At 39.0% G+C, this 16,179-nt stretch overlaps 2 protein-coding genes across 2 annotated transcripts; one reads left to right on the top strand and one right to left on the bottom strand.

Annotated features, from left to right (window-relative positions):
- Positions 1-4,499: 4,499 nt before the first annotated feature.
- On the top strand, positions 4,500-6,239 carry LOC137994889 (uncharacterized). Its single transcript, XM_068840472.1, has 2 exons — positions 4,500-4,808; positions 5,138-6,239. Exons 1-2 carry the CDS (start codon positions 4,652-4,654, stop codon positions 5,839-5,841), a joined length of 861 nt encoding a protein of 286 aa, XP_068696573.1. The 5' UTR covers positions 4,500-4,651; the 3' UTR covers positions 5,842-6,239.
- Positions 6,240-6,931: 692 nt separating this feature from the next.
- LOC137995946 (uncharacterized) lies at positions 6,932-8,996 on the bottom strand. Its single transcript, XM_068841391.1, has 2 exons — positions 8,809-8,996; positions 6,932-8,180 (listed from the first exon to the last, which is right to left on the bottom strand). The coding sequence occupies exons 1-2, from the start codon at positions 8,994-8,996 to the stop codon at positions 7,202-7,204; spliced, it is 1,167 nt and encodes a 388-aa protein (XP_068697492.1). The 3' UTR covers positions 6,932-7,201.
- Between the last annotated feature and the right edge of the window lie 7,183 nt (positions 8,997-16,179).

Genomic DNA, 16,179 nt, shown 5'->3' on the forward strand with positions numbered 1-16,179 from the left:
CTCATTAAAATTTTCTTTTGTCTGATACCACAAGTTGTAAACAATAGAGCGTGTTATACCAAACAAAAGAGCGTGTCAGCAAAAGTAAAATCGAGCACCGCGTAAAAAGACACGGAGTGAGTGAAATTGCACGACAGCTGCGCCAAAACGAAAATTCCCTTGGAACGAAAATTGATTCCGAATTTTCGTGCGAAAAATCGCTCTGTTCGATAAATGACCTCAAAAAATTGAGCGAAATTTTGCTCTTAATTTGCTGTTCTCGAACATTCCCACGTATTTTCTGGTCAAAAATTTGCCAAGTTCGAATATGCCACGATGATTGTTTTCTGCCGTAATTTCACAATGTGTAAGCTCTACAACAAACTCTTGTTCGTGAAGCAATCGCAGTTTTTGTTGTGTGAGCCAATTTTTTTTTTTTCGTTGGAAATAGCACATTAAACTGTCGGATCATTGAATCTATTTTCGATACGACTTTATTTACGCTAACCTTAACGCGTTTATTTACGCATACATACGCTTGTTCAGTGATGTTGTTGATGGCGGCCGGGGATTCATGTCACAAAAATTCGCTGCTTCAAATTTTGTTATCTCGAATTTTCGTTTGGTTACCTCCAACATTCGCTACTTCGAATTTCGCTATCTCGAATTTTCGAGAAAGATCGTGAATTTTTCGTTTTAAACGCTACGAAAAATCGTTCGAAAATTCGATGACCTTTCGTGGAAAATTCGCGAGAACAAAGGACGAATTTCGACGAATTTCGTTTGCATTACTTTTGCAATTTTACGGTGCCTGTTTTGGCACACATCTGACACGCAACACGCCACGCTAAACAAAAGGTTTGGAGTGTCTCAGTGTGCACAACAAAAGCCACCGTGACATCTATTGTGCTACTCATTAAATATGCGCATATGGCGTGTTGAATGTCACGCTCAGCGTGCCGTGTCATGCACGCGTGCCCGTGTCATCACCTTTTTGTTGGTTTTCCCGTGGATGGTCACATATAATATATATTCAAACGCTCAGTGACATATTGAATATGTATGTTAAATAAAACTGAATAAAAGACTCATTGAATGAGACAAAACGGAATTACACTTACAACTTCTCCCACTTTTCCCAGTGCATTGCATCACAGCCAGAGAGCAATTTTCCCAAAAGTCCTGCCTCTTGTGAGTCGGCCAAACATTACTGCCGTCTTCATTCGGTATATGGTACAATGCAATGTACTCAATCAGTGCACAGATTTCGGGGTCAGTCCACTGGTTATCACAATGGCTGCTTTTCTGCTTTGAATAGAGTCAAACATTTGTTTTCAGACAATTGTTATCTTAAATGTCATGGGAATTCGAACGAGTAAGTATGGTTGAAACTTAATAAATGCCCACCGGTGATTCTAATTCGGACAGGAACAAGGTTCTACGCCATCTTGACTGTGCAGTTGCAGATTTTTTGGCTGGGTTTTTCCCGGGAGTATCACCACTCGGTGGAGCGTGTCCCCGCTTTGCGGGATTGCTCATTCCAAACCGATGCCAAAGCAAATGGAAATATTTGTCACCATTTAAAACCAGCAACAATACTTGAAGAAAAAGCAAGTGAGTGAAACACACAAACGTGTGAATTTGTGGCCACGTGGATCCACGGAACATCACAAATATGACCATGTTTACTTCCGCTTTTACGTTACTGCTACTGAGAATGATACGTTTTCAACCCTCTGTTTCCAACCATAAATAACTCAAAAACGATTGCGGGGGCAAGGGGGGGCGACCGTTCTTATTGAAAGTCTATTAAACTAGCAACAAGGAAATGCAAAATTTGGACCCTAAAAAGCAAGAAAAAAAATATATATATATATATCACCTATTTGAAAACAAGACACCTAACACGCGAGAAACATGCGCTGTTCGATGTGCCATGAAAACACATTAAAAATTCAACACTTAAGACAAACTCACTTTTAAAAATTCGACTCTTGAAAAAAGAATATCTTCACACCAATCCACTGGGATGGATTCCGACTCACTTTGTTGAACAGAAACGAAGGAAACCATAAATTACTGCCCCTACTCTAGCTTTTGGAAAACTTCTGCGGTCCGCCATAAGCATGATGACCGAAGAACCTCATTGGCAAAATATTGTCATGTGACGGGTGTCCAGCCTCCTCTGGTTCTGAAGGTTCTGTAGCCTGTCAAATAACGTTTTACCGCAATTACCCAAGACAGGATAGCAATAGTCGAAATGAGATTGAATTAGTGCATTGTATATATAACGAAGAGTGGGTGGAGGGACAAACGGTCAAATTCTTTTTATTGCTTCTACCCCGGAAGTGCGACCTTTTAGATAATTTATCAATGTGTGTTTGCCACGGTAGATTTTCATCAATAAATATTCCAAGCGATTTAACAGAGAAAACATGCTCAATCGCAACATTATCAATCGAAAGCTTAAGTGGGCTTGACAAAGTACTCAATATTTGTCTGGAGCCAATTAGCATAAATTCAGTTTTAGCACTGTTCAAAGTAGAAAGCTTTTACAACGTGTTATACACACTTCCCCTGTTTGTTCGTCGGCACAGGCTTTTAGAACGAGCTATACACACTTTCCCTTGTTTGTTTGTCAGTGCAGGCTCCGCAGTATACACTGATCTTTCGCATGACGGCACGGGTTCTTAGAACGAAGCATACACGCTTTCCCTTGTTTGTTCGTCGGCGCAGGCTCCAAGGTCGGCAATGTAACTCTTCCATTAAAATCGGTGTTCTTGAAAAGGGAACCGCCCTCAGAGGCTCTATGGGCAAGAATCATGGGTAGTTTATTAATGAACATTTGTGCCGCAATTGTGGAATCATAATGGATCATGATTTGAGAAGTAACTTGCAGTTAGGGAATGTATTTAGATACACAGAATTCAAGACATCCATTTCTTTCTAACACCGGCTCTTAGAAAGCTTTTACAACGTGTTATACACACTTCCCCTGTTTGTTTGTCGGCACAGGCTTTTAGAACGAGGCATACACACTTTCACTTGACGGCACGGGTTCTTAGGACGAAGCATACACACTTTCCCTTGTTTGTTTGTCGGCACAGGCTCCGAGGTATACACACTTTTGGTTGTCGGCACAGGCTTTTAGAACGAGGCGTGCACACTTTCCTTGCGTTCCTGTAAACCTTTGACGGCAGGGCGACCCTAGAAGCCGGAATCGCGGAATCGCGGAACCACAGAAAATGACCCCAAATCCTAAAACACGGAACCCCAGAAAACGACCCCAAATCCTAAAACACGGAAAGTGAAAGTGATGATGATGTCCATGATGTCCACCTCATGCATTTACGTAGCGAGTTTGGTGTATAAAACATATGGTGGTCCGGCCTTCACGCGCAACAGTGGGTTGGATGAAATAGTTACTTTTAGGGCCAAAGCTCAGCTCAGATCGCTTTAAGGAAGTGAAAAGGGACTCCTGTTTCAAACGCCTCCAAGTGTTTGAATTCTTTAGGTAAACAGTTGTAGTGTTTTTGTTTCCTAAAATGAATTCATTGTCCTCAAGATTTTGTGACGAAACCTGTATCAAATGGCTTGGTTGATATTGACAGTTCCCGTTAATATTAGTTACCGCTAATATCATTTTCAGTTGATGTTAGCTCGATATGATTTTAATTAATCAGTAATGATGACTTTTGCTGAACCTATGCTTTTGATAATTCGAAAAAGAGGCGTGATAGATTGGCTAATGGACGATTAAGTGATAACATTTAAAGAAAAACCAGAACCTCAAACCATGGAAATTAAAAAGTTGTATTGCTTGCCCTTTGAGATCAGTTTTGTGCGGGGTTATAATAATGTTGACCCGCAAAGACTGGATGAGCGACTTATTAATAGCCATTAAGTAACACAAAATTATTTGAAATTAAGAACAAAATAAAAGAATATTACATGCAATACCTCTAAGTAATAGTAAGTTATTTTTTTCTTTGGTGATTTTGCCAGAATGGAATGTGTGGGAATTTGTTGCTGGGCAGCAATTTGTGCAGTTTCAGGAAGCCCCGTCCAATTTAAAAGCATGCAAATGTAAAAAAAGTCAAGCAGTCGCCACTAAATTATCTAATTCTGGCAATGGATGAAAAAGTAACTGTGGTCAGCTTGATGCATCATCTTCGAGTTATCTCTTACAAGCTGAATATCCACAAATGCTGAACGAGAATAAGTTTTCAGCAGTTGGAATATTGAGGACAGCAATGTATCTGCAACAACTACAATAATTTCTTTTTTTTTTCGCTTCCTAGTTACATTTTATACGCTTTCCAGTTTATGCATTCCACCTTTCAGGATTTGCGACGATATTCCCGTGTTCCGTGCCGTTTACCATTTGGGGTGTTCCCTTCTGCATGTAGCATCGTGGTGTGTGGTCGTAACTGAAGCTAAAGCCTGGTTTTCACTAGCGACGCAAGCACAAGCGCAAGCGCAAGTGCAAGCACAAGAGCGCTTATTTCACCGTTATTTTTCCTTCCACTTGTGCTTGCGCTTATGCTTGCGTTTGCTTGCGTTGCATGAAAACAGAGCACAGCATTAGCAGAACACAAGCGTTGTGTTTTGTCCAATGGCAAACACTCGTTCCAGATTCCCCTCCTAGTGCAGGTTTTCGCAAGGCAACAAAATGGCAGAACGCAGAAGCTTGAGCTTTGACGAAACGTTTGCAGAAGTGGTACCCAACTACCGTGTACTGTATGACAAGGAATGCAAAGATTTCAAGGACAAAAACAAAAAATTACGAGCCTGGGAAAAAGTGGCGAACGAAATGGGAATGACGAAAGGTAAAGTTCAGTGACAAAGTTGTTGCTCAATTTAAGCTTAAGCCTATGTATTATTACTATAATAGCTACCGCAAGTGGAGCACCGTATACAGTTACATCTTGAAAATGATCTTCTTTTGTGAGTTTAGTTATCTTAATTACCATCATAGTAAGAGAAAAAAGCTTGCTCAAATATGAGCAGTGTGGTGTGATTCAAAGCCCACTGAATTTTATATGTCAAGCACACAAAAACATATATATATATACCTTCTTGAGCTGGCATAATCATGTCCAGGTATGCAAACAGCCTTTTCACCACCCACCATGAGCAAACTTTGTTCACTCCGCAGATGATGCACAAACATATTTCAGAAACATGAGGAACAAATATAGCCGGGACAAAAAGAAACTTGGTAAAGCTAAGGTATCAGGAGCAGGCCAGGATGATGTGACAGAAGTAAAGAAAGATTTGTCTGGAATGTATCCATACTTGCAGTGGTTAGAACCATACATTGTTGAACGAAAAACAAAATCAAATTTTGGAGGTTTTGCGGCAGACACTGAATGTTGTGAAATATCTGATTCTGACAATGAAAGCAGTGCAAGCATGTCTCGAAGCATTACTCCAGATGGGGGACTTTCAAGTGATGCTTCCCAGCCTGAGTTGGTGCAGTCTAGCATGCCCAAAGCACAAAAGGCATCATGGAAGTTCCATAAACAAACAAATAAGTCAAAGAAAAAGAAACCTGGCTGTGAAGAGGCAGAACTTGAACTTATTCAATCACTTGGGGCTAGCATTGCAAAACAAGGCCAAGTTGTGGAGAAAGAAAAAGATGAAGATGACATCTTTGGTACTTTAATTGCTTCACAACTTCGGCAGCTTCCTCCTGATAAGAAGATATGGGTCAAGATGCAAATCTCAAATATGGTGTATGAGCAAATGATGCACTCAATTGGTGGAGTTTCCCAATACCAAACGTACCCTTCTTACCATGCAGAAACATCAGGCAACCCATTTCGTGATCCCAAGGCTCCATTTGGTCCCTTTTCATAGAACTAATAAAGGACACTAAAAATGATTGGTTTCTTATCCTGCATATCTCTGTCTCCATGTTATGGGAGACAAAGTGGGTGTGTTTCTTATGCTATTTGACATGATAAAGCTAAATAGCTCTATTTTGTTTAGGTAAAAATAGTGTTGCATTGCCAAGGTGATGGCAGATTTCAAGCAGGGTTTAAAATCTTCTTTGATATCTTTACAAGAGCAGTGTTATCATCACCTCAGTCTGGGTCATATTCTCTGTCCTTGAAGCTTAACAATGTTTGTTAATATTTTAATATTGCTACAATTTATCTCACAGGGGTAAAAAAAAAAATATTCAAGGGGGAGTTTTCCAGGTTGAAGTTTGTATGATGTTAAGAATATTTTTTTTTAGGAAAATAGTGTGGTTGCTTGTACAATTTCACCTGATGCCAGGTTTGTAGAATGTTTTCAAAAGTAGATCTATGTGAAGGTGCCCTAATTTTTTTTTTCTTTCTAGGAGCATAATTTTATTTCCCTCTGTTACCTACCTTAAGTACAGTAAATCCAATTACAGTTGAAGCAGCTCAAGTGTAGCCCCCATGATTCTATTAATGACTGGAATATTTGAAATTTGAGTACAAAAATAGTTTTGAAACAAGACAGTTGTGTGAGAAATACAGGATTGCATTACAAGCGACCATTGGCAACTCAAGCGGTTGTAATAAATAAAGTATTGCCAATTCAAATCACTGAATTAAATTTCTGTTACAAATGTTGAGCTTTAGTTTAATTTACAGTATCAAGAGTCTCAAATCAGCTCCATTTTACGTTTATAACCACTTAGCTTGTCCACCACCACTTGTAACCTAACACTGCCTTGCTCACAAGGGTGATGTTCTGAGACAATGCATTCAAATCTCAAATGATAGATCATTAATAGAATCTGTGGGGGTATGCTTGACCTGGGTTGGCTCTAAACGGTAACCAAGGTGAAGGAAAAATTAATAGAAACCCATGTTTTGCCACAAAGACCTTGACTTTCAGGACAAGCACTTTTTGTTATTTTTCATTGCTAAATGTCGACACAAGCCTGTACAAGAGGCCAATTGTAACAAAAAAAATTGCTGTATTCAAGAATGATGTATGATAAATGTTGTGTTCCTGGACTATACTTGTATGTACAGTATTTTTGTTACCATAAATACCAAAACGTATAGTATAGTGTTACTTTACTTGTACTGCTAGTAACGTAAAGGTATAAACTAAGTTGCAAGTGGACCAGTACTTCTCACGTGTGCCCACTGCCATGACACTGCACCTTGCTCGGAATTCAGGAAATCAGTCAATGCCTTCCGGATCTGAATTGCATTAAGGATATAGCGGGAACCTCTCACCCTATTAACCCATCTAGGGCTCCTCTATCTGTAGTAGATACCATACTTCTCCATTCCCCAGGCTTGATGTTTCCTGATCTATCCATACTATCAACAAACCCAGATGGGCAATATATAGCTGTTTCTGTTTGCCTCAGATAGTTGTGAAGGCACACAGCTGCTTCAATAATAAGTTGCACAGTTTTAGGAGATGCAGAAATAGGACCCTTAAACACCCTCCACCTTGCTCTTAAAATTCCAAACACATTCTCTATCACCCGCCTCGCCCTGGAGAGTCTATAGTTAAATATTTGCATGGGTTCTGTCAAGGATTTTCCTGGGTAAGGTCGCTGAAGCCATGGTTTTAATCTAAAGGCTTCATCCCCTACCAAGAAGTAGGGCAAAAGGGGAAGATCACACCCTTCCAAATGTTCAGGCTTTGGGAAATTAATGGAGCCATCATCAATGGCTTTACCCATCTCTGAATGTGACAAGACACCACTGTCATTGTTGCTTCCATAGTCTCCAATATCCACCAGGGTGAAATTATAATGGGCATCACATACTGCCATTAATACAAGACTAAAAAATCCCTCATGGTTGTAGAACAAGGATCCACTGTTGTTTGGGCACTGCATATTAACATGTTTTCCATCAATAGCTCCAACGCAGTGTGGTAAATTCCAAAGTTCCTCAAAGTCCTTTGAAATTGCTTGCCAGTCATCTGGTGAACTAGGTGGTTTTAAATAAATCTCCCCCAAAGCTTTCCAAATTGCACTGCATGTCTCCCTCAGAATATGGCTAACAGTGGTTCTTCCAAGCCGAAAGCTGAAAGCTAATGACTGTTGGTCACCTCCACTAGCCAGGAAACGCAATGTCAAGGTTAAACGTTCTGCTTCTGAAATTGCTTCTCTCATTCTGGTGGACTTCTTTGAAATTAGTGGACCAACCAATGAGAGAAGGTGCTCAAACCTGTCTGGACTCATACGTAAATACCTAGAATGTTGATTGACAAACCACAAAAAGAACACAAATTTACGATAACAACAAGTTTATTTCTCTCACTTTGCTTAGTTAAATGCATTCGTTAGATATAAAAATAAAATAGGAGAGCACTGGCTGCCTAGAATAACTGATAAGTTAATAATGATACACAGTCACTTTATACCTATGTTTACTACTAGTTAAGGCCGGCACACACAATAGACAAACATGACAATACAAAACGTATAAGGGATAAATATCATAATTATTAGAAATTCATGAGATCAACAAGAACAGCAAATAACCCCTAATATGTTTAAAAATATTGGTCCTTCAATCGTCTTTTGAGGACTGATATAGAGGATGATAATTTTACATTACCATCAATAGTATTCCAGACAGATGGACCTTGAAAACGGATGTGAAATTTGCCATAATTGTTTCTAGCATAAGGAACGTCGTAAGAGTGTTTTGCTGCAAATCTAGTATTATAATTATTATGAACACTTGTTACCTTGGTAAAAAAAAAATAATGGAATGCAGCAGACTGCACATTATTAGGAAATTTGTACATAAAAATCGCAATTTGAAATAAAGCAACATCAAAATACTTAATTAATCCAAGAGATTCCACGCACACCTGAAATAGAATTCACGATCTGTCAGCCGTAGCTCTTTTACAAGGTTATGAAAGTCCCCCTGGGTCTTTCTCTCCTTAAAGATGTCTCTAATCCAGAAGCGTTTCTTTCTTCTCGTTGCCGATTGCCTTCTTCGCCGCAAGAGCAGAAGAAACCACAAGATCTGTTGATTGAGCCTGCTGGCCGCCATATTGGACTGGCTATAAATGAGCATGGAACTAGTGCATCCTTCAACTGCGTTCTTGGCTTCCGTTCTCTGCTTGTGCTTGCATTACTGTTGGTTTTCACTTGACACTAATATCTTATGCTTGCGCTTGTGCTTGCGCTTGCGTCGCTAGTGAAAACCAGGCTAAACAACTACGCTGCATAGTTGACATCTTCCATAACATGTTTTTGGGTCTTTATCTTTTGTCACAATGGTTTCGTGACACATAGTCACGAAGTCTCTGTGCCACTACTCAAATATTTATTGTAGTTATATTTCATTTATTTACTTAATATTTATGGTTCTATGTTTTAGGATTTGGGGTGATTTTCTGTGGTTCCGTGTTTTAGGATTTGGGGCCATTTTTCGGCGTTCCGTGATTCCGCAATTCTGGCTTTTAGGGTCGTCCTTGACGGCATGGGTTTTGTCTCACTTGTTTTGGTATGCAGTTCATTGTCTTCATGTTTATGGACAACAGCTCATTCACAAATTGGATGGCGCAACGCATACACACATTGACAGGCATAAAAATTAGCAACAACATGCAATAGTCGAATCGACACGAGTCGTAAAAGGGTTTCACGAATCGTACGGATCAATCTATTCGTGGGAACAGCTGTGCGACCGTATTATCTAATGAGATGCATTTTTCTGGTTGACAGATCGTCTCTTCGGGTAATTTCCGCATAAAAATGAGCGACATACTGCCACTATAACATGCAATAATCGAATGGAGATGGGTCGTAAAAGCGATTCACGAATCGTACGGATTGATCGATTCGTGGGGACAGCTGTTCAACGATTTTATCTAATGAGATGCATTTTTCGGGTCGACAGATCGTGCATTCGGGTCGTTTCACTTAGTGAGTATTGGACATGCATGTTCTTTTTATAGCTGGAGCATTGGGAGCATTTGTTTGCATAAACTAGATATCTGTGCAAACGATGAAAGTTTCTGATTCATTATAACACCAAGACAAGTAGGGATGGAAACAATTTCCCCATACCTCACTACAATAGTAGCAAAGCAAAGCAAAGTAAGAACTTTGTTCGTACAGACTACTGTAGTTAATGAATGTATCTCAAGATGTAATTATTCACACACTATACCATAAACCTTCAACCCAAGAAACTATTTCTGCTTGAACCTGACCTACTTTAAGAGCTTCATGAATTCTTATTAAGTTTCTGGGCTGGGTACAACATCACTGATTACCTTGCTTTACAGCTCAAACCTCATTTTAGGTGCCCAATATTTGCCAGTTATTTTGGAGAAATTTAAGTCTGTTTGGTGGCTCAGTGTGACCAGGACTGCACTACTTCTTTTCTCTAAATAATGCATTCTTTACAGAACAAGAAGGAGAAGATAGTCCAATAAATAATGTTGAGGATCAGTTGATTCAGGCGGCTGATTCTGTGTAAAATCTTGGTGCTGTTGTTCAACAACAGTTCATAATGATATTTTGGTTGCTCTAGATAATCATTAGTCTGTACTTTTGCTATTTCAACATATGTCCAAGGCATTCAACACTGTACTCCGTACTATTTTACTAAATAGGCTGGCCATTTGGTTTGGTATCACTCGCTCTGCGCTTTCTTGGTTTACCTCCTTTCTTTCTCATACATAACAGTTTTTTAGTGTTAGGGGGAGAGGTCTTCATATCGCCCATTGGCACGCACGGTGCCTCAAGGGTCTGTTTTAGGCCCCATACTCTATCTGCTCTACAATTCGCCACTTGGGGACATCATGAGAAGGTACAACACGGGTTTTCTCTTTTATGCAGGTGATGCCCAGTTGGACTTCTCCTTCGATTCCCATGGTGGCGAAGTGGAGGCCTCAGCAGTTTTTCAAATTGAAGACTGTGCTTGTGACGTAGACAACTGGATGTACTGTATTAATACCTAAGTCAGAGCTACTTGTTATTAGTTCTCAGTATCAGCCTCGTCCCCTGCTAACCTCTCTTACAATTAGTAGTTCCGCAGCACAGTTATCAGCATCAGCTTGTAATCTGACAGTAGTTTAACATCTGGGAAACACTTAAGAGCTATATGCAAATTAACTTTTTACCATATGAGGAGGATAGTGAAAATAAGGAGCTATCTACCAAATGAGTCTACAATAGCACTCATTCTTGCTTTTATAACTTGTAGGTTAGACAATAGGAATGCCCTTTTGTACGAAATGCCAAAATACCAGATCCAGAGGTTACAATCTGCATAGAACTTCGCCACTCGTCAAATTAAGCATCTTTCTAAAATTTGATCATATTTCACCATTACCTTTTGAGGTCCACTGGTTACCAGTGGAACATCGTATTGTTTTCAAGATCTGATTATTGGTTTTTAAATCTCACAAGAAAAAAAAACAGATTTCCCATTCTGGGATAAAATTGGGAATGCATCCCAATTTTGGGAAATAACTGGGTTTTAATTCCCATTCTTGGGGATTTGTTGGATAGCCTTTGGGGGAAAAATGTCACAGAAAATGAAAATTATTGGGAAAAATAAAATGATAAAGCACTGTTTTCCCAATGTTAGGAAATAGCTGGAATCTTTTCCCAAAAATGGGAAATTACTAGAAAACCATTGTGGAGGTAACTTCACAGAAATGTGAAATTTTGGGGAAAAAGAAGTAAAGAAGCAACAATCCCATAACAAGGGTTTCTTTACTTCCCATTCCTGGGAATATGCTGGAGAGCCATGGGAAAAACACGTCACAAAAACTGGAAATTATTGGGAAAAATAAAATGGTAAATCAGAGTTTTCCCAATGTTGGGAAATAGATGGAATCTTTTCCCAAAAATGGGAAATTACCAGAAAATCATTGTGGAGGTAAATTCACAGAACTGGGAAATTTTGGGATCTTTGTTTTGGGATCAGTAGCAAAGAAGCAACTGGTCCCAAAACATGGGAAAATATTGGATTCTTTCTTCCCTTTCCTGGGAATTTGTTGGACAGTCATGGGAAAAAAATGTCACAGAAAAGCAAAAGCAACACTAATTCTCTCCCAAGATTGGGAAATTTAAAAATGACTTTTTTCCAAAAAATGGGAGATCATTGGGAGTTTTCTGGAAAACTAGTCCCTATTTTTGAGAATTTAAAATAAGAGATTATTTCTGGTTTTATTTGAATCTTGTCATTCTGTTGAGGCTTTCCTTTGATACATGATAAATTGCCGTGCACAGTACAGTTGCATGTTAATTCCCAACCCATTGCACATGAAGATAAAAATGGGAAAATTCTTTACATGTGAGAAATCATAGAGCAAAAAATGTAAAACGTTTAATCAAATGGGTACATCCCTAGGAGGCCTATAGTTCCATCTCTAAATTACACCTAATTACATTGTGTTGATACCAAACTTGTAATCAAACATCAGACTGTATATTGTACAGGTAGATGTTCTTTGATGTTTTTTGTTTGTTTAATGTAACAGGACTATTTCAAAGATTTTAAATGGTTTGTTCTGGCCCAGCAGCTATTGTTTCACTGAAGACTATTAGTGTATATGTATATGTGAATCTCTCCTTTGCTATCAGTTATAAGGAAAAAAATAACACTGGCACCTTTGATTACAGTAAAATATTAAATATGAGCAAGTTCATGTACCTAAAGGTATATTCTTTGAGTTACATTTTGAGGTTCTGAGATGCATTTAATTAGTTTTTCGTCACCAGCGGGAGGGGATTTCCCATTGTCCTTCAACAATTCGAAGGATAAATTCCCATGGAACAACATTTACTTGTGTAGTCTGTATTGTGAACATGGCCATACAAAATGTCATTGATACCTTCTCCTTGAAGTAGTAAAATATCACCATTTACAGCGTAAACAGGAACAATCAGTGAAAATGGTAGTCTCTGAGATTTCCTTTGAAAATCAGCAACAGTTAGTACATCATCTTCAGACTTAGAATGTCATCAACCTGGACAAAAGCTGGATGAGGGATATCTCTGTTGTGGACCTTGACAAATCCACAAAAATCTCTCACAGGTAATTCATCATCAGTAGTACTGACAGAATAAAAAAACCTTAACTAGCAATTTCACTGAGGGCAACTCATGATTTAGTGGTACTCTCAGAGACAGGAAAAGATGAATCTTGGCAACATGCTCATCCCATTAATTTGAACAATCACAGCATTTCCAGATGAAAAAACAGTCCCTCCAAATCCCCTATCAGCCATAAAACACTTTTTTGAAACAAATGCAGCATCAGGAATATTGGCCAGAGATACATCACAGGTTTCTGAAAATTTTGCCCGTTCTGAATCTCCAAGTACTGTAACATTATCCTGTGCACCAAGAAGAAATGATCGCAGACGAAAAGCTTCCCTATTGGTCTCAGATTTGGCTGCCTCAACTGAACTGGCAAATCCCTAAAAAATGATAATACATATTACGTGATAAGTACTGGTATGACATTGTTTAAGAAGGGAACTGTTACCAGAAATACCAGTATAGTCAATCAATGTTTTAAGAATCAAGAAACAAATTGTACAGGTCATATTTCAGAGAAAGAGTAAAACCTGCAGTTAAATTATAGGACTGATTTGCAGTGACATCATGGGAACTTCAGAGAAAAGAAAACAAATAATAAAATCCAAACAGTCGCTTAGCACTATTTTTGTCTATGCCCTTCAATGATTTTCAGACTGCTTGAGGTGTAACAGTGCTGTTTGTTCCAACTTTTTTCTTTTGCATGAATTTTATTTTGTTTTCCTTAAAACAAAGCTTAGTTTTTGTACAAATATACACTACCATTTTGCCAATATCTTTCTTGGCTTCCTCTTAGGGCTTCAGAAATTCTCCTTGTGCTTCAGCAGTGGCAAATGTTGCTTCAATGCCCTTGCAGCTGCTTAATCTCTTTACATATCCCTTGCCACAGCACAGCAGTAGTCGTCTGGGGCTAACATAGCAATGATATCTTCATGGATGTGGGGCAGATTATGCAGCGAAATTGTACACATTTCCAGACCTCTCAAGTCACACGATCTTGTCGTGACACTCACGGTTTTCAGTTCAATCTCACGGTCTCACAACAAGACAGACAAATCTCACGATAAATAGAGGCGCAATCTGACAGAATAAATTTTTTGTTGTATTATTTCATTTTTGGCTTGCTTAGGTGAGTTTCTTGCGCCAATTCTGTGCGAATCCATAGTTAAACTTAACAAACCGTAACCCAGCTGTTCAGTCCATAGACCTTTTTGCAGAAACCGCGGCCATTTTGGTTTCTATTGTTTCAAAAGACATCATAGGATGCTCAGGGGGCAAATTAATATGTATTTGCCCCCTGGGCATCCCATAATAGCTATTTGAAACAATAGAAATCAAAATGGCTGCCATATCTGCAAAAAGGTCTTGACAAACTGTCGTCTATGACCATATATAGAGCACTTGTTCCAAATAAGGTCATCATTACCAGTCTCTCGCATTTTAATCATGAGCGCTTACCATTTGAATGAAATTTTCGGTGAGAATGTTTCGACGAATGGTACTGCATGTTCTGTACTTAGAAAGAGAAAATGGGAATGTGCCGTATCATTTGCCAGAAAAACGGGTTGTTCCAATTAAAAAACAAATGACACGGTATATTTTCTCTGGCACTTGTAACTGTGGACAAATGGTACAGAAATTTCCGGGCATTCCGGTCAAAGCGAGGAAAAAGGAATACCTCGAAAGGTATTACCTTTTTTCCGAAAACATTCCACCGGGATGAAACGTTCCATTTAAATTCTCTCCGGAATTACCAAAAATTCCATTCAAATGGTAAGCGCTCCACGTTTTCAAAATAGTGGAAGTTGCCGATGAACCTAGTGAATATTTATCAGACGATCAAGAAGAGAGAGGTTCAGTTTCAAACACACAAAAAAAAAGCAGCAGAGGTGCAGCAAAATATAGAACCAAGTTCAACCCAGAATGGGAAGCTGCGTATCCAGTTAAACATGTTCAAAGCAATGCATATTCGTTTTGGTGTGTTCCTTACAATAAATGTGTTCGGTGCGATCACCAAGGATTAAGAGACGTTAAAGTCCATTGTGAAAGAGAATCGCACAAAATGGTTGTTGCACAGTCGAAAACAAGCAAACAAATTTCACAGTTTTTCACAGCAGCCAGCTCTACATCAACAGATGTCATAAAAGCAGAGGTACTGAAAGATATAAACTTACACAACACAAGAAAAACAACAGAGAAAATCGCTGGAGGTATTTCTCGCATTTGCGAAATATAAATGCACGATTGGATTGATTTATTTGTTGAAGATACTGATCTTCCGAGGTATGCCGAAGGTGAAAAGTCCTTCGATTACCAATTTATTGGTTTTGAAAAAAAACTTGTGATATGAAAAAAATCCATCGTTTGATCAATATAAAGCTAATTGCTACGAAGGCCTTTAATTCTGTGCGGCTTCCTCCATGAAAAAAGGCAACGCGCTCGCGGGATTTTAAGAGATTGTTACACGCATACCTACTCGTTTCGTTTACTATTAATTCCTATAGATCATCTTCTATGAAAACTAAGAAAAATATTTAATTCATTACGATTATCTAAAACGAAATAAAGAGCAGTAGCTGCCATGAAATCTGGAACTTGAATATTATCAAGCTGATCATTCCAGCGAGCTTCTTGTTTATCATCGGGCGCTTGGTTTTCACCATCTTCTTCATCACTTTTAAAGCCATCTAAATCAAAATTGTTGTCTCTAGTATCCCCTCCTCTTACAGGAAAACCATAAAAGAGCCCTTAGATCCCTAGATCCTCCGAATCCGAAAAAAAAAAGCATGAATAGCCCCATCGTTTGATGCGTTATCTGGCACATCGGCTGATCGAAAGAGCAAAAAGCCAGGCCTTGTGGGGTCTCTTATCAGCTGTCAAAATATGCTCACAACACGGCAAATGATTGGTCAATTATCCTACTAAATCTCCATAACAACAAAAAATTTAGATTTACTAAGGGAGACTGGGTAGAGGCCTAAGATTAACTCTGATCAAGACGCCATTTGTTCGGCCGGTTAAGGTAATTCAGGGGTCATCGCACACGGTCGGTTACGGCCGGTTTAGGTGTCAATGGGTTAGTTACATTTTGACAAAATTTCCACTGTCAAACGAACTAATTATTAAAGCAGGATGGATTGGTGTAGGAAGCAGAATAGATTCAAAGTGGG

This window comes from Montipora foliosa, chromosome 3 (genome assembly GCF_036669935.1).
Source record: "Montipora foliosa isolate CH-2021 chromosome 3, ASM3666993v2, whole genome shotgun sequence".
Taxonomy (NCBI): Eukaryota; Metazoa; Cnidaria; class Anthozoa; order Scleractinia; family Acroporidae; genus Montipora; species Montipora foliosa.

Bases quoted from the DNA above. Each gene is read 5' to 3' on its own strand.
- LOC137994889 (XM_068840472.1), top strand. From the start codon at position 4,652: ATGGCAGAACGCAGAAGCTTGAGCTTTGACGAAACGTTTGCAGAAGTG. The intron at 4,809-5,137 runs GTAAAGTTCAGT...TTCACTCCGCAG, and splicing joins CGAAATGGGAATGACGAAAG to ATGATGCACAAACATATTTC.
- LOC137995946 (XM_068841391.1), bottom strand. From the start codon at position 8,996: ATGGCGGCCAGCAGGCTCAATCAACAGATCTTGTGGTTTCTTCTGCTC. The intron at 8,181-8,808 runs GTGTGCGTGGAA...TCAACATTCTAG, and splicing joins GATCGTGAATTCTATTTCAG to GTATTTACGTATGAGTCCAG.